General features: G+C 47.9%; 1 protein-coding gene across 1 annotated transcript; it reads left to right on the top strand.

Annotated features, from left to right (window-relative positions):
* Positions 1–288: 288 nt before the first annotated feature.
* LOC141041124 (uncharacterized) lies at positions 289–816 on the top strand. The gene has a single exon (XM_073507234.1). It carries the CDS (start codon positions 289–291, stop codon positions 814–816), a length of 528 nt encoding a protein of 175 aa, XP_073363335.1.
* The last annotated feature ends 23,848 nt before the right edge of the window (positions 817–24,664 follow it).

Below are 24,664 nucleotides of genomic sequence, written 5' to 3'. Positions count from 1 at the left end.
ACCGAATCCACGGCCTAGCTAGACGAACCCAACGAACAAGAGACATGGCAGTTTTATCTTGGTTTGGGCCACCTTGCGGTGTAATACCCTACTGTAGCTTTGTGGTGGATTGCCTCGAGGGGCTGAGGATGACCTAGTACAGTGGTGGAACAGCCTCAGGACGTGAGGTGTTCTTGTGCTCGATGAGCTGGTGAGCTTCCTTGCTGGGCTTCCTTGCTATCGCCTTGGTGGGCTTCCTTGCTCTCCAAGGGAGAGAGGTTGGCTCTTGCTCGCCACGTCCTCGGGGCCATGCCGCTGCACATCATGATGGCCATGGCTCTTACTCCACCCATCCTAAAGCAGCTGAACCGATTGGTCCGTTCCTTTCTCTGGCGCGGACGCAAGGAGGCCAACGGAGGCCACTTGCTCTTCAATTGGTGCACGGTCTGTCGCCCTATTTCGCTCGGAGGCCTTGGCATCCCAGACTTCCAGCGTGCAGGGATTGCGCTCCGAACTCGTTGGCTATGGCTCCAAGCGACAGATCCTTCCCGGCATTGGCACCACCTGCACATGCCGAGCTGCCTTGAGACCCAGGCCATCTTCCGTGCTGCCACGTCATGGGCCCTCGGAGACGGCCGCTCCTGCCGCGTCTGGGTTGACCCTTGGCTCGACATCATGTCTATTGCGGAGCTCGCCCTGCTAATCTTCGCCAAGGTGTCGCGACGTCGGTGCAAGATCCCTTCGTTTCGCGATGCCCTTGCCGATCGCTCTTGGGCGCGGGACATCTCTGGGTCCTTGGGGCCGGCGGCTCTGTTTCAGTACGTCCACCTTTGGTAGTGGCTGCGTTAGGTTACTCTCTCGGACTCGCTCACGTGGCGATGGACTACGAATGGTGCATACTCTGCGAGCTCCTGCCACAGCGCCATGTTCTTCGGCTCCACTGAGCTCCCCCATTGGCGGCTCATCTGGTGCCCTTGGGCTCCTCTTCGGGTGAAGATCTTCTTCTGGCTCGCACTCAGGGATCGGTGCTGGAAGGTGGAGCGCCTAGCCAGGCACGGCCTCCCCCATGGTTCCGTTTGCCCCCTTTGCGACCAAGCTACAGAAACCATGGCTCACCTCCTCTCGGGCTGTCCATTCTCTAGACAGGTTTGGTATGAATCCCTCGCTAGGTGTCGGTTGCCAGTGTCCACCCCCACCGCAGAAACCCCCTTCATCGATTGGCTGGCCGCTTCGGCTGCCACCATACCCACTTGCCTACGACGTGGCTTCACCACCCTGGCCTTACTGCATCGCATGGGAGATCTGGAAGCAACGCAACGCATGTGTCTTCGACGCTGCCCGACCATCCATCTCCACGACCTTGGCGACGATCAGGGAGGAAGCCCGTGGCTGGGCTCATGCGGGCACCCTAGGACTCGGCCTCATCCTGCCCGACGAGTAGTTCTTTTCTGCTTTGGGGATGTGTACACCCCTTTCTGTTGTATGCACAACCTCGTGACTCACGCCGCGCTGCGTGATCGTGCTCGTCAAAGGTTGTTCCTGTAAATGTTGTTAACACTCTTTTCTACCTATCAATGCAATGATACGCAAGCCTTTTGCGTATTCGTGAAAAAAGATGAGCTGGTGAGCTAGTCAGGGTGGAATGGATCCGATGATCCATCATCCTCCATGGTGGTGGCTATGTCCTATTTATAGTGGCCTTGGTCCTCTTCCCAAATGTAGGCCGGAAGGGATCCCACAACGGCCAAATTCAAAGGGAGACAACTAGTACAAGTTATCCTGACAAAAGTAGTCTTCACCTGCAAAAGCCTCTGGTGGTGACGCTATAGTGGGCTCCATGATGACCTGTGTCCTGCCGTCCTGGCGGTCTTGGTCTTGTTGCACCGATATGGAATGCTTTGATTGATTCCTCGGGACCCCGCGCCTGCGCTTGCCTCCTTAGCACCAAAGAGGAAATTGGTACACTCCACCCACTGGCGCCCGCCTGGCCTTGGTTGTCACGGCTCACATCATATGAACCTCGTGAGGTGCAGCTTGTATAGATATCTCCGCTCCTCGAGTTCCTACCTGGGGAGGCCGCCCCTAGGGAGGTCTTGGTGTCGTCCGCCTCGCGAGGCTTGGCCCCTCGCGAGGGTCCTGGTTTTTTTTGCTGAAGCTGGGCAGTACCGGGCCGTTGAAGCAGCCACGTCGTGGGCCGCAGGCAGGCAAGTCTGGGTACCCCCATTCCCAGAACACAGACAGTAGCCCCGGGGCCCAAGGCGCGCTCGAACTTGGCTTCGAGGCGAAGCCAAAGGGCAAGTGCGGAGCGCCGCGAGCCCTAACCGCCTGCGGCCTCGGTTGACGCCTGGCGATTGATGGGACGTCGGCGTCTCCCCTTCCCCACGCACTGCCTCGGCAACCCTTTGACTTGACGAGACTCTTTCGCATGCAGAGAAAAACATCATTGCGTGCGATCGTGGAGGCCGGCGGTTGGCCTCCTGAAAGTGCTAGTTATCGACTAGAGGGGGGTGAATAGGCGATTTTTATGAAAGTCTTCAAAACATGGGAGTTTCAAAGACAAATAATAGAAGTGAACCTATAAACATGCAGCGGAAGGTAGACTACACTAGACAAGCCATAGTCAAGCAAGTATGAAGCTAAAGCACGAAGACTAATAGCAGCTAGGTAGTAAGGATCAGGATGGAAGATAGTATGAAGCCAATCAGAACAAGTAGACACACAGTGAAGTCAAACCGATAGTGTAAGCATGCAATGACTTCACGAAGACGAACTGTAAGTAAAGAAGGGTGAGAGATGAAACCAGTAGCTTGGAGAAGACAATGATTTGTTCGACCAGTTCCAGTTGCTGTGACAACTGTACGTCTGGTTGGGGAGGCTAAGATTTAACTCAGAAGACCGTGTCTTCACCTTATTCCCCTTGAGCTAAGGACACCTAGTCCCCGCCCAATCACTCTGGTAAGTCTTCAAGGTAGACTTCCAAACCTTCACAGACTTCGTTCACCGGCAATCCACAATGACTCTTGGATGCTCAGAACGCGACACCTAACCGGCTGGAGGATTCACAGTCCTCAAGTGTAATAAGTCTTCAGGTCACGCAGAAAGAAAGACTTCAGTGATGCCAAACACACTCTTTAGGCTCTGGGTGTTTTGGGCTTTGTCCTCTCAAGGATTTCTCTCTCTCAAACTCTTCGGAGGTGGGTTGCTCTCAAACGACAAAAGCCGTGTACTAACTCTGAGCAGCCACCAATTTATGGTGTAGGGGGTGGGCTATTTATAGCCACAAGGCCACCCGACCTAATTTGTCCGAAATGACACTGGGTCACTAAGGAACTAACACGTGTCACAACGGTCAGATTTCAAACACACGCGGCAGTTTGACTTGGGCTACAAGTAAAGCTGACTCATCCGACTTTGGATAAGATTTGCTCTCATTGTCTTCGCTCGAAGACATAGGGTTTGGTTGAGCATCACTTCATTCACTCTGACTTTGTTCACTTGGACCCCACTTAACAGTACGGTGGTTCCTATGACTCAACAAAGAAGAAAATGAACAACGAAAAAGCTAAGTCTTGGCGCTCCAAAGTCTTCACGCGATGTCTTCTCACGTCATAGTCTTCAATGTGAATATCTTCACATACCACCATCGTCTTCAATGTCTTCATACATTTTTAGGGGTCATCTCCGGTAGGTAAACCGAATCTTTGAGGGACCACTACCTATGTTATCCTGCAATTCTCACAAACACATTAGTCCCTCAACCAGGTTTGTCGTCAATACTCCAAAACTAACTAGGGGTGGCACTAGATGCACTTACAATATCCCCCTTTTTTGTGATTGATGACAAACTGGTTGAAGTTTTCAACGGGGATAAAAGCATGTGAAATTGAAAGGGATTTTAGGTATTGTCTTCATAAGTAGCAAAAGGCTCCCCCTGAAGTTGTGCATATAAGTATTTTGCTTTTGGAATGCAAATGCACATGGCAGGTTGTACTTGTGGAGATCCTCTTCAACTTATGGGCAATTCATCATGCATTAAATCATATAGCAAAGATAATGACATGCATAATGAAAAATGGACGTCTGCAATATGACTTCATGCGGGATTTATCATCGCATATGCGGAATTTATCATCGCATCACAGAATAGCAGAAAACGTAGCAGACGACCATCAAGTTTAAGTGTTACAACTCAAAGAACCAAATGTATCAAAAAATGAGAGTTGTAAGCACTTGGCAAAAGTATAGCGACCACCCATATGGACCCGCTTGAAGGCTATCAACATATGCTTCTCCCCCTTTTGTCAGTAAAGACCAAAAAGGTTTGAAGACATAGTCTCTACTCGTTCCCATGAGGAGTAGGTGAGGCAGCAGGGTCGTCGTTGAGGTTTGTTGGTGCAGACGAACTTGGTGCAGTGTTGACACGTGCTGACGATGGAGGTGGTGAAGTAGCATCGTCTTCATCATCGATGACTCTGGCATTTATTGTCGCAGCAGAGGAGGAGTACTCGGAGTCTTCAAGAGATGGAGTTCGTCGCAGTACAGCCTTTCTGGGAGGTGTCGTGTCAAACTTGAATCGTTCAGAGAAGCCATCATGGTGAAGATCATCTTCAAAACACATAAGAGTCAGCCCCTTCCATGTCTGCCGACAGGTTTCATGAGAGATAAAGGCATTCTTGGTGGCAAGGTTGTGAATCCTGTTTACATCCACCAAGAGGCTTTGCATCTGGCACTTCAGCCAGTCATGATGCTTATCTTGTTTCTGATGAAGGGCAACGAGAAGCTCTCGGTCGTTGAGAACACGAGATCGCTTGCGAGGCTGTTGAGCAATAGTGTTTTCAGTGGCTTCAGTTTGGGCACGGTGAGGTGCACGTGTAGTACCAGCCAAAGGATAAACATGAGTGGTAGCCAGAACTCCTTCGATGGGCTGAGTGAAGCTTTGGTGATCAGCATTGTGAAGATAAATTGGCTCCTTGGTAGGCTCTGGGTAGATGGCTTCAACGGACATGTCAACCTCTGGCAAAAGGATAATATGGTTACGTGCAGAGGGCTGATAGTTGAAAGCAGAGTGGAGCTTGATCAGACGCATAACCCAGGGAGCATAGAACTTCAGACCAAAGATGTCGGAGCCTGATGCAGCAAGTTGGCGGATAAAGAAGTCTTGAGCATTGAAGCATTTGCCATGGAGAATATGGAAGACCAAAGTCTTCATTGCACCTTCAAGCTTTGCATTTTGAGAATCTCCTTTGATGGGCCAAAGAGTTCGCCGTATGATGTGGTAGATGGTGTGATGCAGATACTCAAGGTCTTCAACAAAGAACTCCTTAGGATATTCAGCATCTGGAGGCAAAGGCTTCATCATGCTGAGCATCTGGCTCATGTTGGGTTCAGGCTTCTGGAAAATGCTTTCCAAAGCATCACGGTGAAGCTGACAACTAGGTTCAAACAGATCACCTGGAGTGGGCAGGCCAGTGAGCTCAATGACATCAAGAGCTTTGGCTTCATGATGGACATTGCCTGTCATCCACTCAAGGACCCATGTCTTCGGATCCCTGTTGTAGCCACGAATATGGAGGGTGGCATAGAATTGGAGCAGCAATTCTTCATTCCAGTGTTCCTTGTCAGTGACAAACTGCAATAGGCCAGCCTCTCTGAAGCAATCCGGCGCTTCTTCTAAACAGGGCAGGCCAGTTATGGCTTCAGTGTCAAGACGCATATGTGGGAATATGTGACCTTGATTGTATAGAAGGCATGAGTAGTAGCTGCGCTGCTGATAGCTCCAGAACCGATCAGATGAAATCTTTGGCTTGGTATAGGGGTTCTTGTCGCTATCAAAGAAGGTGTTGTGTGCAATGAAGCCATTGATATTGAACGATCCTGGTGCAGATGTAGTACCTGGAAACCTTGGCAACCTCGGCTTTGGCTTCTGAACCTGAGGCATGTGCTCCACATGATAGTAGAACTAAGGTCCAGGAGCAGGCGGGGGAACCAGAATTGGCCATCTTACTGTGACAAGCTCGCCTTGGTAGAATGCTCGCTCAATTGTGTGTGGCCTTGGAGGCGGAACAGGAGCAATGGCATTTGTAGGGGCGTCTGGCTGCACATTTGTTGCAGGTGCATCATTGGCTTCATGCACAGTGTTCATTGCAGGCTCCACATTGTCTTCAGCCATGACAACGTCATTGGCTTCAGTAGTGTTTTTGGTGGCCGCCTCAGGATTCTCAACCTCCACTTGAGTAGCTGGAGGGTCGGGCACAGACAAGTTCTCTTCTTGAACAACTCCTTGGGTGGTAGGGGGAGTAGCAACACGCTCTTCTTCTCCTTGTCTTTCATCGGCTAATGCAGCCGGATTGTCTTCAGAAGCATTTGCTTCAGACACTGGGACCGTCACAGAAGGATTATCTTCAGCGAACACTTGACGTGCCACTGAGCTGGACTGGTTGGAGTCTTCTTCTGTGATGGTTGTCATGGAGACAGATGGCCTTAGGCCTTTGCGAAGCCGTTGAAACACGGGCGACACTTTTGGTGATGGTGTAGTCTCCATGTAGTTGTCGTCAATCGCAATTGGGCTGATGACTGGTGCAGGTGAAGGACGGGGTGTACTTGGTGAGTCTTGGCTTGGAGTTGCTGGTTGGGGGCGATCAGCCCATGAGGCATCCTGGGAGATTGGCGTCAAGGGACAACCAATACTGATGAGCTCACTGTTCGTGAGAACAGGCGATGATACCGTTGGGCGTTCAATTTGAGGAAGGACTTCATCATCTTCAACATTGTCGTGGGGACCAATGTCTTCAGCCGTGACTGGATCAACGGCTGGAGTTTCTTCAGCTTCAGGAGCCTCTGTGGAAGCAGGCTCATGAACTATCAACTGACGCTCTTGATTTTCAGTTGCAGGATGAGCAAAAGCAATGGGTTCGATAACAAGGGGCTCTTTGGGAGCATCCCGATCTCTCTTCTTGGTCTTTCTCTTCTTGGTGGGAGGAGCATTATCAATGGTGTTCTTGAGTTTCCGCTTTCTGGCGTCGGCTTCAGCTGCCTTGGTTCTCTTTTGTTCTGAAGCCACTGATGGGGCCTTAGGCTTCGAGCCTTTCATGCTGGCTGGGAAGACAATGTGAGGTTCTTCCTGCCTTGGAGCTTCAGTTGGGGCCACAGTTGACTTCTTCTTCTTTTTGGCAGCCATCGTGGGGTGAATGCCTAGACGCCCAAGTGCCTTGCGCTTCTCAGCTTCATTGTAAGCTTGAACACACTTGGCAGCAAGATTCTTCATGCGCTCTCTTGAGCCTTTGGCTTCTTCGCGTTTCTTTCGAAACGCCTCCTTGAGATCATTTAGCATCAGCTTGAATTTCTGAACATCAGCCACCCTAAGCTCGGCCACATGCTTCTTGAACTGCTCTTTCTCAAAGTCAATCTTGTTCTTCAATTCAACAATTCGCTGAGCCAGATCCAGCTCAGGAGCAATTGCGCCTTGGAAGGCGACGCTGATGCCAATGGGAAGCTGAAGATCATCAAAGCTGAGATCTTGATTGTCGAACCACTCATCAATGAATTTTTTCAAAATGCTCACATCGAAAAGGGGCAGATCATTGAAGATCTCCGCCTCTTGCTTGCTCTTTATCAGCTGCTCAAGAGCATCATTACCAAATTCCTCATCTGAAGACAGATCAATGGCTTCAAATTCATTCCTCAGAATGGCAGCTGGTGTGAGTGCTTGACTGGATCTTTGAACAATTTTCTATGACTTCTCACGCTTCTTGGAGATGCGAGAGAGATATTCAGAGGTGTTACTTGGAGCAGGAGGGGCAGTTGCCAATGGCTTCACTCGAGAAGCTTATGAGGCATCAGTTGGTTTGGAAGCCTTAGCTTTCTTTTGCTTCTGCGGCTTAGGAGGAGGAGCTGGAGCATCATCAGTGTCAGCATCATCATCAGAATGATCCACTTTTGCTCGTTGAATGGCAATGTAAGTGAGGAGGCCATCGAGGTTGTAGAAGGGGCCGATGCTATTTTGATTGGCTTCACGGGTCCCATCTTTCCGAGGAGCAGATGGACCAGGGTTGAAGTCACAGCCGAATTCCTTCTTGTTCTTTACAGCAGATTCTTACCAACTGGTAGTTGTGGTTGAATAGATTGTCTTCACTGCACCATAGCAGAGAAGAAGGGTCAGCATCCTCTGGCTGTGGTCCGCGACCATGCATGGATAGAATCCTTGCTCAATAGCTTCAGCCTGGGTCCTGGGAGGAAGATTTTTGTACAAAATATCACCCCAGGGTGCCTTGATGGCATTCTTCTCTACATACTCTTCTGTGACGAATCGATACTTGAACCATTCCTCTGCCTAATATCTGCGAATCCATTGGATTCGATTCTTGCGTCCAGTATAGGTTTCCTCTGGGTCTGTTTTGTACAGCTCGTGCAAATCTGGAGGCAAATCCTTGGAAGTGTTCCCACGGCGCTGTCTGCCACCCTTTCTTGTTGATTTTTCGGTGGCCATGAAGCTTAATCAGAAAGGCTTCAGTACTTGCAAGGGCTTCCGACGACTGGACAGAGAAGAACTGGCTTCAGGAGAAGTCATGTGACTCTGTAAGAATTCTGCAAACGAATATAGACTATGAGAACCAAGGGATTCTCCCACGGACATGTACCTGTGACAGCATTAGAGGTGCGAGGGAAGGGGAAGAGGTCATATGCATTCTCAGAAGATTTTGAAGATAAATCAGTTTGAAGACATTGACCTCACAACGCGAAGACATTCACTTATCTGATGAGAGTTGGTTCCAGATTTGTACAAATCTAAGAATAAGTACAAGTGAGGAATCTAACTTGTAAAGAAGCATAAGTGAATAGACTAGGCATTGTATGAGATGCAAAAGGAGATAGATTCAACTTTCGAGATCTAGAAACCGCTTTTGGTAAGGAAGGATGAATCTATCAGATCGAAAAAATGGTAAAAATTGAGTTTTAATTACCACACGAAGAACTGCTAGACGGAGCGAAGTTGGAGGCTGAGCAGTTCTATCTTCCGTGCCCTAGCTTGGCGACGGAGGACACCTACGGCGACGGCGGAGAGGACGAGGTCCGCGGCCGGCGTGAGGATGGCGTCGGAGAAGTCGCGGCAGCTAAGCGCTTCGTCGCCGGCATCGTCGAGAGCTAGCAGAGGCGCTAGGGTTTGCGAGAGGTGGCGAGATGGAAGAAGAATTTTTGACCGAGATGTGATGGGTATTTATAAGGAAAGGGACGGCACAGCGCAATTACGCAGGTGCCCCTGGTGGTTCACATCTGAGGGACACGTGGCAAGCATGCAACATATTGGAAGTTGTTCCATGTTCCCACGCACGCCTGGATTGTCGGGGTGGTCATTCCGGCTTCTCCGGGTTTCAGGCAATAAGGGTTGAGTATTTAAAACGGATTTAATGATTGTCTCTTTATCTTCTGCTGACAAGGACGCAGAGAAGACATTCAACAGTTTCAACATAATGCATATGATTTGGATAGACAGAATTTGAGGTAGAAGCATAGAAGAGGTTAGGGTCCGATCACATTCACTTAGGTCAAAAGATTCAAACAAGAAGACATAGCTATAAGTGAATGCTGTAGAGGACAGAACACAATATGTGTATATAACAGAGTGAAGACCAAATCAACATAGTGAAGATAATCATGAACTCAAATCAATGTTGAAGACAAATCAAATGTGAAGACTTTGCAATCGTAACGCCAAGGGAAACACTTCAAACAAGAGTTTGGTGGTGGCGTTACCTACCGTATGGGAAGTATTAGGCCCAGACACGGCGCAAAATTATCGTGGCGCTCCGAAGTCAAATTCCGCATTAATGTATTCACGCTTAGAGTGTATGTCTTCATCGATTTGAAGATATACATTACTTCATGTGTTGCACATCTAAGTCATCAAAATGCACAAGTGTTAGGATGTGTGCCTAATAATAGGACATTTGAGGATTCCAAGATATTTAGCTCACACCGCAACTTGCAAAACCTTTTCTCATCCAAGGGCTTTGTGAAGATATCAGCCAACTACTCTTCTGTCTTGACGTGAATGATATCAATATCTTCCTTCATAACATGATCTCTGAGAAAGTGATGACGAATTTCAATGTGCTTAGTCTTAGAGTGCTGGACTGGGTTGTTTGCAATCTTGATAGCGCTTTCATTGTCGCAGTAGAGTGGCACATTCTTCAGATGAATGCCATAGTCCTTGAGTGTTCACTTCATCCACAGAAGCTGAGCGCAGCAAGATCCAGCAGCAATGTATTCCGATTCAGCAGTGGAGAGAGATACACAGTTCTGCTTCTTTGAAGACCAACATACAAGAGATCGACCCAGAAAGTGACATGTGCCTGATGTAGACTTGCGATCCACCTTGTCACCAGCATAATCAGCATCCGAAAATCCAACTAAATCAAACTCCGAGCCCTTTGGATACCACAATCCTAGTGTTGGGGTGTAAGCCAAATATCGAAGAATTCGCTTCACAGCTAAGTGATGCGATTCCTTTGGTGCGGCTTGGAATCGGGCACACATGCAAACACTAAGCATGATATCTGGCCTAGATGCACATAAATAAAGTAAAGAACCGATCATGGAGCGGTATACCTTTTGATCGAACTCTTTACCATTGGCGTTGGGACTTAGATGACTTTTGGTTGGCATTGGCGTCGTGTAGCCTTTGAAGTCTTGCATTCCAAACTTTTTCAGGCAGTCTTTGAGGTATTTTTCTTGAGATATGAAGATGCCATTGCTTTGCTGACGAATTTGAAGACCGAGAAAGAACTTCAGCTCTCCCATCATGGACATCTGATATTGCTCTTGCATCATGTGACCAAACTCATCACTGTATTTCTGGTTAGTGCAACCGAAGATAATATCATCCACATAGATTTGGCATACAAATAGTTCTCCATCATATGTCTTCATGAAGAGTGTTGGATCTAGAGAACCAGGTTTGAAGCCTTTGCTCTTCAGGAAGTCTTGGAGTGTGTCATACCAAGCGCGAGGGGCTTGTTTGAGGCCATACAGTGCTTTGTTGAGCTTGTAAACCATATCATGATGTTTTGGATCTTCAAAGCCAGGTGGTTGTGCAACATACACTTCTTCTTCAATCTTGACATTGAGAAAGGCACTCTTCACATCCATTTGATACAGAAGGATGTTATGATGATTTGCGTAGGCTAGCAGTATGCGAATGGCTTCAAGCCTAGCCACTGGAGCAAATGTTTCATCGAAGTCAATTCCTTCAACTTGAGTATATCCTTGAGCAACGAGACGTGCCTTGTTTCTGACAACTTGACCATGCTCATCTTGTTTGTTGCGATATATCCATTTGGTGCCTATTATGTTGTGCTTGCGAGGGTCAGGACGCTTGACCAATTCCCATACATTGTTCAGCTTGAACTATTGAAGCTCTTCTTGCATGGCTTGAATCCATTCAGGTTCCATAAAAGCTTCAGCAACTTTCTTGGGTTCAGAGATTGAGACAAATGCAAAGTGCCCACAGAAATTTGCTAGCTGTGTTGCTCTTGAACAAGTGAGTGGACCGGGTGCATTGATACTATCAATTATCTTCTCAATCTGTACTTCATTTGCAACACGAGGATGAAATAGACGAAGATTTTGCTCTTGCTGATCATTGTCTTCAATCTGAGGATTGGCTTCAGGCTGAGCATTGTCTTCAGGTTGATTAGGTGCAGAAATGATAAGTTCCTCTTCAGCCCGGGCCTCCGAAGGTATGATCTCTCCGGTTCCCATTTGCTTGATTGATTCACTAGGAGGTACTTCATCTAGCACATTTGGTAGGTGCTCAGTTGTCGAGCCGTTAGTCTCATCGAACCGCACATCTACAGTTTCAACCACTTTATAGTGAAAGAGGTTGAAGACTCTGTAGGAGTGCAAATCCTTTCCATAACCAAGCATAAAACCTTCATGTGCTTTCGGTGCAAATTTTGAAGTGTGATGTGGATCCTTGATCCAGCACCTAGCACCAAATACTCTGAAGTAGCTGACGTTTGGCTTCTTACCAGTTAGAAGCTCATAGGATGTCTTCTTCAGAAGCTTGTGAAGATAAACATGGTTGATGACATGGCATGCAGTATCAATGGCTTCAGGCCAGAACTTTCTTGGAGTCTTGTATTCATCAAGCATCATTCGAGCCATCTCGATAAGAGTTCTGTTCTTGCGCTCCATGATGCCATTCTGCTGAGGTGTGTATGGAGCAGAGAACTCATGAGTGATGCCCAAGGTATCAAGATAAAGGTCGAGGCCGGTATTCTTGAACTCTGAGCCGTTGTCGCTTCTGATATGCTTGATCTTGATGCCATAGTTGTTCATGGCACGATTGGCGAATCGTCTGAAGACATCCTGCACTTCAGTCTTGTAGAGGATTATGTGCACCCAAGTATATCTTGAATAATCATCAACAATAACGAAACCATAGAGACAAGCAGTTGCAGTGAGAGTAGAGTAGTGAGTGGGACCGAATAAGTCCTTGTGAAGCAGCTCGAAGGGTTGAGACGTAGTCATGATTGTCTTCGAGGGATGCTTGGCCCTTGTCATCTTCCCAGCTTCACAGGCACCACATAGATGATCTTTCTTGAACTTGACGCCCTCGATGCCTATGACGTGTTTCTTCTTCACGAGAGTGTACAGGTTCCTCATGCCAGCATGCCCTAGCCTCCGATGCCAGAGCCAGCACTCTGATGCTTTTGCTAGAAGACATACGGCCATCTGTGGTCTTGCTGAGAAATCTACCATATACAGATCATCTTTCCGATACCCTTCGAAGACTAGAGACTTATCAGATTCCATTAGTACAAGGCAACGATATTTTCCAAGTAGCACAATCATGTTTAAGTCACAAAGCATTGAGACAGACATTAAGTTGAAACCAAGGGATTCAACAAGCATTACTTTATCCATGTGCTGATCCCTTGATATTGCAACTCAACCTAGGCCCAATACCTTGCTTTTACCAGTGTCAGCAAATGTGATGTGACTTTTGTCAGATGGACGTAAGGTTGAGTCCATGAGAAGACTTCGATCACCAGTCATGTGAATAGTGCATCCGCTGTCCATAATCCATTCTGAAGCACGAGGTGTGATACCCTACAGTACAGTTAGGAGGATAGGCTTCACAAAGAGTATCTTGAAGCATAAACATTTGATGCACAAGAGGATTATCAAAGCTCGTATCAAGGTTAGGACTGATAGGATGACTGGCAAGCGATTCAGGAACAAAATACATAGTAAGACCATTTAGGCATTTTATCTTGCGTCCCGTAATGTGTTTTAGGTCCCCAGCAATAGCATTGGAGGCCTTTGATTTCCGGCTAGAGACCTTTTCCTGCAGAAGAGAGTTAAGTGTTCTTAACGACACACATTTTCAGGGGTGGCTTCGAAGCAATGAGTCTAAGTGCAGCATCTGAGAACTTCGGCTTTGAAGCCCTAGCAAATAGCCTTGCAGGTGGTGAATAATACTCATATGAATAGGTAGAAAAATTCTTAGTCTTATGAACATAGCGATTTGAAGAAATACGCTCATATTCATACATCTGACTATGATTTTCCTGCAAAACATTGGCGTTAGGGTGACTCGTATGAGTCCTGTGTCTGTATGAAGCCTTTGGGCCGTATGAAGCCTTAGGTCTAGGGTTTGTCTTCTTCTCTTGTGGTGTCATGATGACATTCACAGGAAGATTCTCAAGACACTGTTTAGGCACCCAGATCTTCTTCATAGGTGGTCCATTCCTGCAGTTAGTACCAATATACCTGGCAAACACTTCACCATTCTGATTCTTAAACAGTTTATAGTTTGCATCAAAAGATTAATCAATGATAATTGGGTTAGCGCAAGTGAATCCAGATAAGGTGGATGGATCCACTGAAGGTCCCTTTGCAGCAACCCATGTATTTTTGGGGTACTTCTCAGGCTTCCAGTAAGAACCATCAACATTCATTTTCCTCTCGAACCCAACACCCTCTTTCCTAGGGTTTCGGTTCAGAATCTGCTTTTTGAGGACATCACATAGTGTCTGATGCCCTTTGAGACTTTTGTACATCCCTGTCTCAAGCAATGTCTTCAACCTAGCATTCTCATTAGCAACAACAAAGGTATCCTCCGCAGAGGGGTTAGTTACCACATTAACAGTCGAAGATATTGCAACAGTAGCAGCAGTAGAGCATTCAGCAACAGAAGTAGCGTTATCACGCTCAAGGCATTTTAGACATGGTGGTTCAAATCGTTCCTAAGCGGGACTGATCTGTTGAGCGCGAAGTGACTCATTTTCTTTTTGAAGATCTTCATGAGAAGCCCTCAATTTCTCAAGTTTTTGCTTCCTTTGAAGATAATCATAGGAAAGCTTTTCATGAGTTGTTGAGAGCGTTTCATGACGACTTTCAAGTTCCTCATACTTAACATGAAGATTTTTTATGTCTTCAATTAAGGACTGAGATCGAGTCATTTCAGCATCCAACAGGTCATCGCTTTTGTCTAACAGTTTTTGAATATGTTCCATTGCTTTCTGTTGTTCAGTAGCAATTTTAGCAAGTGTTTTATAGCTGGGTTTGGATTCACAATCAGAGTCATCTTCACTTGAGGTTTGAAAGTAGGCATCGCGTGAGTTTACCTTGGCACCGCGTGCCATGAAGCAGTAGGTGGGAGCAGAGTCATCCTTGTCATTGTTACCAGCGTTGGTGATGGAGCCATTATCTTCAGTGTTGAAGATGGACTTGGCGACGTATGCTGTAGCTAAAGCCAGACTAGCAACACCAGAATCAGATTCCTCTTCAGACTCCACCTCTGCCTCCTCAGAAGCAGACTCCTCCTCTGAATCCATCTCCTTGCCAACAAAAGCACGAGCCTTGCCAGATGAACTCTTCTTGTGTGATGAAGACTTGGAAGAGGACTTGGAAGAAGATTTTGAGTATTTCTTCTTCTTCTTCTTGTCATCAGAATCATATTCCTTGCTATTCTTCTTTTTCTTCTCATTGTCCCACTGTGGACACTTAGAGATGTAGTGACTAGGTTTCTTTCACTTGTGACATGTTCTCTTCTTGTGGTCATGGGTGGAAGCTTCATCATTTCTTGAGCTGGATCGTGGAGACTTTCTGAAGTCTTTCTTCCTAGTGAACTTCTGCAACTTCTTCACAAGCATAGCAAGCTCCTTTCCAATGTCTTCAGGATCACCGGAACTGCAGTCAGATTCTCCTTCAGATGAGGAAATAGCCTTTGCCTTCAAAGCGCGAGTTCGGCCATAGTTGGGACCATAGATATCTCTTTTCTCAGATAGCTGGAACTCATGTGTGTTGAGCCTCTCAAGTATGTCAGACGGATCTAGTGTCTTGAAGTCAGGGCGTTCTTGAATCATCAGGGCTAGGGTGTCGAATGAGTTGTCAAGTGATCTCAGTAGCGTCTTGACGATTTCATGCTTAGTGATCTCAGTGGCGCCGAGAGCACGAAGCTCATTTGTGATGTCAGTGAGGCGATCAAACGTGAGCTGAACATTCTCATTGTCATTTCTCTTGAAGCGATTGAACAGGTTGCGGAGAACACTAATCCTTTGATCTCTTTGTGTTGAGACGCCTTCATTGACCTTGGAGAGCCAGTCCCAGACTAGCTTCGATGTTTCCAGAGCACTCACATGTCCATATTGTCCTTTGGTCAGATGACCGCAGATGATGTTCTTAGCAGTAGAATCTAGTTGGATGAACTTCTTGACATCAGCAGGGGTGACACCTTCACCAGTCTTGGGAATGCCGTTCTTGACGACATACCACAGATCGACATCAATGGCTTCAAGATGCATGCGCATCTTATTCTTCCAGTAGGGATATTCAGTGCCATCGAAGACAGGGCACGCAGCGGAGACTTTGATTATCCCTGTAGTCGACATAGCTAAAACTCCAGGTGGTTAAACCGAATCACACAGAACAAGGGAGTACCTTGCTCTGATACCAATTGAAAGTCCTAGTTATCGACTAGAGGGGCAGGTGAATAGGCGACTTTTATGAAAGTCTTCAAAACATGGGAGGCCGAGGAGAAAGTTAAACAGATCAGGGACAGACTCAAGACAGCACAGAGCCGACAAAAGAGCTACTATGATCAAAAACATCGTGAGGTCAACTTTGAACCCGGTGATTCCGTATACCTACGAGTGTCTCCTATGAGGGGCCTGCAACGGTTCAAAATTAAGGGGAAGCTAGCCCCGAGATTTATTGGACCATTCTGTATAGTTGCACGAAGAGGCACGGTAGCCTACCAACTAGACCTACCCAAGGAGCTGTCAGACGTCCATGACGTATTCCATGTCTCACAATTGAGAAAATGTGTAAGTAACCCGGAGAAGCATGTATCTCATGAGAGCATTGATGTACAACCAGACCTCACCTACAGAGAAAGGCCAGTAAAGATATTGGAAGTGTCTGAACGGAGGACCCGTCAGAAAACGACAAAATTTTTCAGAGTTCAGTGGAGCAACCACACTGAGGATGAAGCTACGTGGGAAAGGGAAGATTTTCTTCAGGCAGAGTATCCATATCTATTTGAGGATCAGCAGTAATCTCGAGGACGAGATTTTTCCTAAGGGGGTAGGTGTTGTGACACCTAAAAATTTCATTTGCATTTTTCAAAAAAATTACTTGACTTGAGGGAGGTGATTTAAAAATTTTCTTCAAAAGAACCCTCCCTTTCAAGATATTTTTTTATGGCAAGAGTTTTATTTGGATTCACCCAAGACTTGTTTTTGGTCTTGGAGGTTCTTGCTTTTTATTTTGGACTCAAGCCAAAATGCTTTTCACTTGGGAAAAATGTCTTTTGAAAATTTCTTTAAAAATACTCTATAGCTTTTGGAATAATCCTTTACCACTTTCATCAAATCTCTCTTGCCATGACCTTAGTGCAAATCCACTCTCATAAACCTTTCCTTATCTTTGGATCATGATTTACTTCAAATCCAGCAAGTTGAACCTCCCCATATATTTATTTTCCATTTAAATCTTATCAAAACAATTTCTGCCTTCTATTCTAGCCCTTGGAGATTTACAAAGGAGCTACCATTTCTGTTTTGATTTTTGCCCCCAAACCAATTCCCCTTCCTAGTCCTTTGAACCGTCAACCAAGATCCATGAAGATCCACTGGTCTTCAGTTCAAATTTTTCAAACTATACTTGCTGCAAGTTTGGACCAGTTTTGCCAAATTTGATGAAATTCATTCAAATCCTTCTCCAAAAATTCTGAGAAAAATAAGGCAGCCTCTGGGTGCATTGAGAGGTCACCTCACCAAGTCCCAGCTCCAGGACATTTTTTCTGCTTGCCAAATCATTTCATCGAACACCTACTGGGCACTGTTGCTATCAGGTTCAGTCAAATTCAGAGAACAGTTCAGTGTTGCTGTCGTTTCTTCAGTGTTCGTAGTCGATCTCGCTAGTGCCTCGGCGTCGCCGTGTTTCCTGTCCCCTCCTCCTTGTTCCTGCGCCGCACGATCCCCTGGAACCTTGCGGACGTCGGCGACGAGCAGGAGGAGGTGCGCCGCCCCGTGACCGACGGCAGCGGCGGCTTTGCGGCCGCCAGAGAGGGGCGCAGCGTAGACGGCGCCACCCAGCGCCGCCCAAGCCACCGGAGGCCGCCGCGTGGCCACCCACTCCCCAGTGCGCGCTGCCACCCTCGTCGTGAACCGCTGGGCGCGGAGCGCGCTCTCTGCCGCCGTCGTGCCCGTGCGGCCACCCCACCTGGACCGGCGCCATTACGCCAAGACCGACCAGGATTAGCGGGGGAACGGCACCAGTACACCTCACTGATGCTGCCTGGCCACCTAAACTCCTCGCCAAGCCACTGCCTCGCCGTAATTGCTCGCCGGAGCAACCCCGTTCACGGCCACCCCCTCGAGCTGCCTATAAATAGAGGCCCCGAGCTCCAGCTAGTACCCACACCACCTCTACACTCCACCAAGACCCTGCCTAGCCACTGGAAGAGCCCCGAGGAAGTCTCCTTCCTCAACTCCGGCCGCCGCGACCCGCCATGGGATCCAGCTCGATTCGCTCCCGTGCATGCACCTCCACCCTTCAACTCTTGCCACTAGCTTCCCTATGCACCCACTCTCCTGACACGCGCTTCAATTCGGAGTTTGCAGCACCCACTGGAGTTCTCCACCATCACCCGAGCCGCCGTCCGCCGGAGAAAGTGTCGCCGTCGACGTGGTGCTCTCCGTCGGTCGAGTCCACCACCCACCGACGCGGAAGGACACGCTGAAGCTCTTGGTACACTCCGATCTCCCTGTCTCACCGTGGTTCGACGCCGGCGACCACCGCAGTCTTCGGGCGCCGGCGAACTTTTTAAACCTGACATGTGGACCCCCCTGTCAGCCTCTATTCTCTTCTCCCTCGAAACGTTTTCTGTTGGCGCCTTCGGGCAAATACGCTTTCTCTTTGGGCTGGCGCGTTTCTTTCCGAAGCGTTTTCTATTTTCTCAGTTAAGCCCCTGGAACTTTTCTGTTTCATTACAGATGAGTCCCTGGACAGAAACCCTTATAACTTTTTAATAAAAAGTGATTTTTGAGTGATTCTTTTTCTGACAATCTTATAATTTTGTCTAGTTTTTTATGGGATTTATTTGGAAAAAATTTGGAACAACTTTTATGCACGCACTGGTTTTCACGTTAGTATGCATTTTTCGCTATACCGTAGGTTCCGGGAGAGGTGACGGAGCCGCGAACTTCGCCGAGCTAGACTCCGGCTTCTCCGAACCAGGCAAGCATGTTTGAACCTTTGATATGATAGGTGTTTTGCATGTTTGCGTGAAAGGTTGTGCGTGGCATATGAGTATCGGTGAGTGTCTCGTTGCTTGTGAGGCAACTACCCGTGTGTTCCAAAGTTACTGTGATCTCTGATGAGAGATGGCCTAGTCATGTGGTGACATGAAGGGCAGCAAGGTGGTACTGTTGTAGCATGCCAGCCTTGCGTCATCCGACAATTTCCGACGTTAACGTGGACGGAGTCACGTTATCGTTCTTCCCCTTCCGTGCTACCACTTGTTTTCTGCCAGAATGCGGTTTAGTAAGTTGGTAACCTCTTTCCGTGTACACACCAAACAGAGGGGTCGGGATGATGGTTCCATGGCCCTGGATTAAAGCCAGTCATCCGGTCAGGGGGCATGGGTGTTTCCGGTTGGGACCGAGAGGGGGGCACCCCTTAGAGCGCGCGTATAGAAATTTGATCCCGTGCTACGCGAGGTTGTAGCCTCCCCGTCTCAAGGTTTTTCTTGAACATTGCCGAGGGTGATTCCTGGCTTCGGATTGTTGAATGGGTGTGTACTGGTTAGATGTGTTTCTTCCAAAACACCGTAAACGGAACTAGTCCCCGTGACTACTGAAATCCGTTGGCTGTGGTTAAAGTACAAACTCTGCAGAGTCAAATCCTTCCGAGTCACCGTATCCATGGTCCAGTAACGTGATCAGCGTATCCATGTCTATGCCGTAACCTCGTGGTATATTCTTCTTTCCGGTAAGCGAGCGTGAGTAGTAAACTTAGCTGAATGTTATTCCTATGGATGGACTAACCCGGTTGTTTATCTCATGTCTGATTATTCTCTTGATATGATTTAAGATTCATGAGTTACTATGTTATGAATATAAGCCCTTTATGTGATGTCGCTCAGACGTCCGACTGTGGCATGTTTGTCTCTTACTTTCAATATAAGCCCTTTATGTGATGTCACTCAGACGTCCGACTGTGGCATGTTTGTCTCTTACTTTCAAAATAAGCCCTTTATGCGATGTCGCTCAGACGTCCGACTGTGGCACGCATTGTCTTTCTTTTTCTGTTATAAGCCCTTTATGAGGTGTCGCCCCGACGCCCGACTGCGGCATTATTATTCTTGCAGTTTCCTCTCGAGGAGTCATTCAGACCCTCGTTTGGCACCGGTATTATTATTCTTGCAGCTTCCTCTCGAGGAGTCATTCAGACCCTCGTTTGGCACCCAGTATTTATTTTGGGATTTCGGGAGGACTACCGCCCGACTTCTCTGTTATTTTCCCATGCATCATTATCTCTATGTCTGAACGCACTTGTTAATCTATTCATATGCTTCATGTTTACATTTGTTATATCTTATGTCCGAACTGTCTTGCGAGTACTTTCATAGTACTCACCTGGCTTGTTGATTTGGCCAGATGTTAACGAAGGCGATCTCCTGGATGAAGAGTTTGATAGTGAGTCCGACGCCTAGAGGAATCCCAGTCAGTCCCGTGCGATCCTGGATATTGGTCACTTGTATCATATACGCTTCCGCCACCCGCAATAAGTCTCCTCGAGCCTCACTCCGACGCTCGAAGAGCTGTAGTTTTCAGGAGTTATATCACCCTCTTCGCGATGATATTTCCACCACCGTTGTTATCGTGAGTTAGTAGTTATGGCACCCTATCCGCCGTTATGTTTTATCGGCGTACATGTAATAAATTGTTGAGCAGTCTCCGCTCAACCTTGTATTATATTCAGTACTCCTGGTATTTTTCTTCTGTGACCAAGATATTGTCTACCAGTGAGAAGGAATTCTTCTTTACTGGTCCGTAAAAGGGATTGGTCTCTCAATAAATATTTTATTGAAAAACCGGTCGTGACAGGCGGCGGAGGTGCTCCATGGGCTACGTTGCCCGTGGCTGGTGGCGGGCGAGGCAGCGAGAGGGACAGTGCAGGAGAGCCCCCAGCGGCGCTGACGAGCTCCGCGATGCGGTCCAGCCAATCTTCGTAGAAGTCATCGACAGGGCAGTAGTGCAGGAGCTCGCACGCCATGAGTAGCGCAGCTTGCGCGTCCGCTGGCTCACGACGAGCGTAAGATGATGAACCAGCCGGAGAGAGCGATGGGTTGGCCGTGCATCCATCACGCCGCACTGAGGGGTGCAGCATCGAAGCTTGCTGCTCGTGCCCCGTTGGGCCGGTGGCGGCGTTGGCGGCAGGCGATGGAGAACAACGAGGAGGCATGCCGGTAGGCGCCGTCTGGGCGACGCGAGCGCTCAGAGCGGCCCGGCGCTCAGCACGGGCTCAACGGGCATCAGCCACAGAAGCGGTGGAGCGGTGGCGAGTCGACCGGCGGAAGGGAGGCTCCGACACACCCCTACCTGACGCGCCAAAAGTCGGATTCAGGGTTCCGCAGACCCTTGAGAGGTTTGAACTCTGAGGTGCGTGCAAAGAACTCGTCCTCCCCAGTTTGGCTACTCAACGAATCCACGGCCTAGCTAGACGAACCCAACGAACAAGAGACACGGCAGTTTTATCCTGGTTCGGGCCACCTTGCGGTGTAATACCCTACTCCAGTTATGCAGTGGATTGCCTCGAGGGGCTGAGGATGAATTGGTACAGTGGTGGAACAGCCTCAGGAGGTGAGGTGTTCTTGTGCTCGATGAGCTGGTCAGGGTGGAATGGATCCAATGATCCGTCGTCCTCTATGGTGGTGGCTAAGTCCTATTTATAGTGGCCTTGGTCCTCTTCCCAAATGTAGGCGGGAAGAGATCCCACAACGGCCAAATTCGAAGAGAGACAACTAGTACTAGTTATCCTGACAAAAGTAGTCTTCGCTTGCAAAAGCCTCTGGTGGTGACGCTGCGGTGGGCTCCGCGATGACCTCCGTCCTGCCGTCCTGGCAGTCTTGGTCTTGTTGCACCGGTATGGAAAGCTTTGCCTGATTCCTCCACTACTAGGAAAAGGGCTATAGATGGAATGGCCACTAATGGCGCACCAGACATTGTGGTGCGCCACTACTATATAGCAGTGGCGAACCATGTGCCGGTGCGCCATTAGTGCGAAAGACACTAATGGCGCACCACACACGGTGCGCCATTAGTAACAAATTTTTTTATTTTTTATTTTTCCAAACATACTAATGGCGCACCAGCCACATAGTGCGCCACTACTATATTTTTTATTTTTTTGCAAAACTACTAATGGCGCACGAGGGAATAGTGCGCCATTACTAGTTTAAACTAGTAATGACGCATTGTTCCACGGTGCGCCATTAGTGTATATTTCATGGACACTTGATCTCGAGCCCCCTCCATCTCGATCGCTATCCCACCTCGCCAGATCCGGTCCCCCTCGCCGCCGAGCACCCCCCGCACCCTCTACCCCGCTCCACCGGCCGCCGCCGCCGACCCCCCGCACCCTCCCCCGCTCCACCGCCACCGACGACCTACCGCACCCTCCCCCGCTCCACCGCCGCCGACGACCCACCGCACCCTAGCTCCCCTGCTCCACCGCCGCCAAGACCCACCGCACCCTCCCCGGCCCGCTCCACCGCCGCCGATGACCCCCCGCACCCTCCCCGGCCCGCTCCACCGTCACAAATGAATGCAACTAAAATTGAAAAAAAAACAAATTTGATTATATTTTCAAATAACAAATTTGATGATATTTTCAAATAATAAATTTGATGATATTTTTTCATATTCATAAATATTTTCAAATAACAAATTTGATGATATTTTTTTAAAAATTATTACTGTTTTTGTAAAACATTATTACTGTTTCATATTCATATTCATTTTCTAAAAAATTATTAGATGCAACAAAAAATAATAAAAAAATTACTTATGGAGCACCTCTGGCTAGTGCGCCATTGCTATATAATTTTTTTTACTAATGGCGCACCCATCGTGGGTGCGCCATTGCTATGTAAAAAAAACATTGTAATGGCGCACCGCTTCGGGGTGCGCCATTAGTAAGTTTCCCCCCTTAGCTAATTCCTCCCTCTCCCTCGCCAGTCCACCCGCGCGCTCACCGGCCTGACCCACGATGCCACCGCCCCGACCCCCGCCGCCCCCGCGCCCCCCACCATTGTAGCTCCCCCGCGCCGCCGCCCCCGCGCCCCCCACCACTGCAGCTCCCCCGAGCCGCCGCCCCCGCGTCTACCCGCCGCCCCACCTCGTCTTCCACGCGCCAAATCGAGCGGCGGCCAGGTAAATCCCTCCTGACCCGCCGGCGTCCACCTCGACCTCCCTCCTCCCCTCCATTCCCTCCTGACTCCTCCACCATCCCTTCTCTCTGTAGGATCGGACGAACTCCATCATCGAGCAGAACCGGGGCGAGCTCCAGCCCTACCCACCTGCGTCCAGCGCAAGTATGCTCATCCCCTTCCCGCCCCTCCGGCTGCCGGCGTCCGCCCTCCCTCTCTCCTGTCCCCCATCTCTGATTGGCAGTGGTTAAGTTGATGAATATAAGTGGTGGTTATTTCAGTGTTTATTTCAGTGAATATAAGTGGTTATGTTGCAAAACCTTCTACTTTGTAATAAAGCTCAAGTGTTTCCAACACATATTTTATATGAGGTTGCATCTGTGTCAACTGTCAAGTTCAGCACTTTCATATGGTATCTCCAGTTCTAAAAAGTAGATTCATATTTTATCTCAAGCAAGTCTCATTTCTCATTATCATAAGGAGTATAGGCAATATTTACTGTCCGAATCAGAACCTATAATGCCCACATCAATTTGTTAGTTTATGTTCCAGCTGGACAGTTTGTTTGTTGAAAGCAGTGATGTTGTTAGTTTAAAGGGAGCAAGCTTTGCTGCCCATGTAATCTGTTACTCTTTAGGTCCTGGCCATGTTTGGCATGAATAACCTCCAGATAATTAATTATTGTTCGAGTAATAATAAAAAGTGACAAACCTTCAAGGTCCCTGCCAAGACCTGCCAAGACACTCAGCAACATAGCATTTAACACCAGACAAAACCTTCGAGGAGTGACAAACATGGCTTGCACTATTGCACAAGGTGGCAAACACCACTTACTAAAAATATATCAATCAGAAAACAGTACATAGTAAAATTCATGTAGCTCCATTCAAACAAGACCCTCACTCAAAAAAGTTTCAAATGCAGCCTCTCAGATTTGCTGCATTTGTGGCATCGGTTTGGGACACTTCATGGAGTTGTGCTGCACAATTAACTTCATGGAGAACATTAGAATTTGTGTTTAGTGAAGTAGTTAGTGTACTGTACTTGCAATAGTTTGCTTGGTCTTTCTTTGGTTTCAGTTAAGTTATTGTCAGATTTTCCTCTCCATTGCTCTGAGTGGTGCTTGTGTTTCTACTTGCAGAAATGTACCATGAGTGGTACAATCTAATTTACTACTGCTGCTATATACATCAATGCTTTACTACTAGCCCATGAGTGGTGCTTGTGTTTCTACTTGCAGAAATGTACTACTTGGGAATTTTGTCAACTTGTGATGTTGCTGCTGTACCCCGAGAGGCCCTTGAGTTTGCCGAAATGTCGATTAACTTCCGTTCCGGCAAACTCGGGTACTCCATATGTCCTATTTTCAGCAAAGGTCATGCTGAAATTTTCCGTGAATTTTAGCATGACTTCGCTAAAAATAGGACATATGGGGCACTTGCGACTAATGCATGGGCCGGGGTATCTTAGTAATTAATTAAGTAGGATCAACTGCCCCTTTATTCTTGCTGCAAGCATAAGTGGTAATAGAGCCAAGTGATTAGGCCCAACTTAGAATTCTCCTTCCCTTTTCTTGATAGGGTGTATTATTAGAAGATACCCATATATATCAGTCAACCTAGGGTCCCTCGGCATCGATAAACCCTAAATGATGAAAACTTAACTTAGCATTTAGGGTGCCTCAGCGTCGACAAACCCTAAATGACTAACAATATTCTATTGTAAAGCTAAACAGGAAAGAGG

The sequence above is a fragment of the Aegilops tauschii genome, chromosome 2 (genome assembly GCF_002575655.3).
Source record: "Aegilops tauschii subsp. strangulata cultivar AL8/78 chromosome 2, Aet v6.0, whole genome shotgun sequence".
NCBI lineage: Eukaryota > Viridiplantae > Streptophyta > Magnoliopsida > Poales > Poaceae > Aegilops > Aegilops tauschii.
This window is presented reverse-complemented; position numbering and strand designations above follow the sequence as displayed.

Excerpts from the sequence above, each read along its gene's own strand:
- LOC141041124 (XM_073507234.1), top strand. The coding sequence starts at position 289 with ATGCCGCTGCACATCATGATGGCCATGGCTCTTACTCCACCCATCCTA.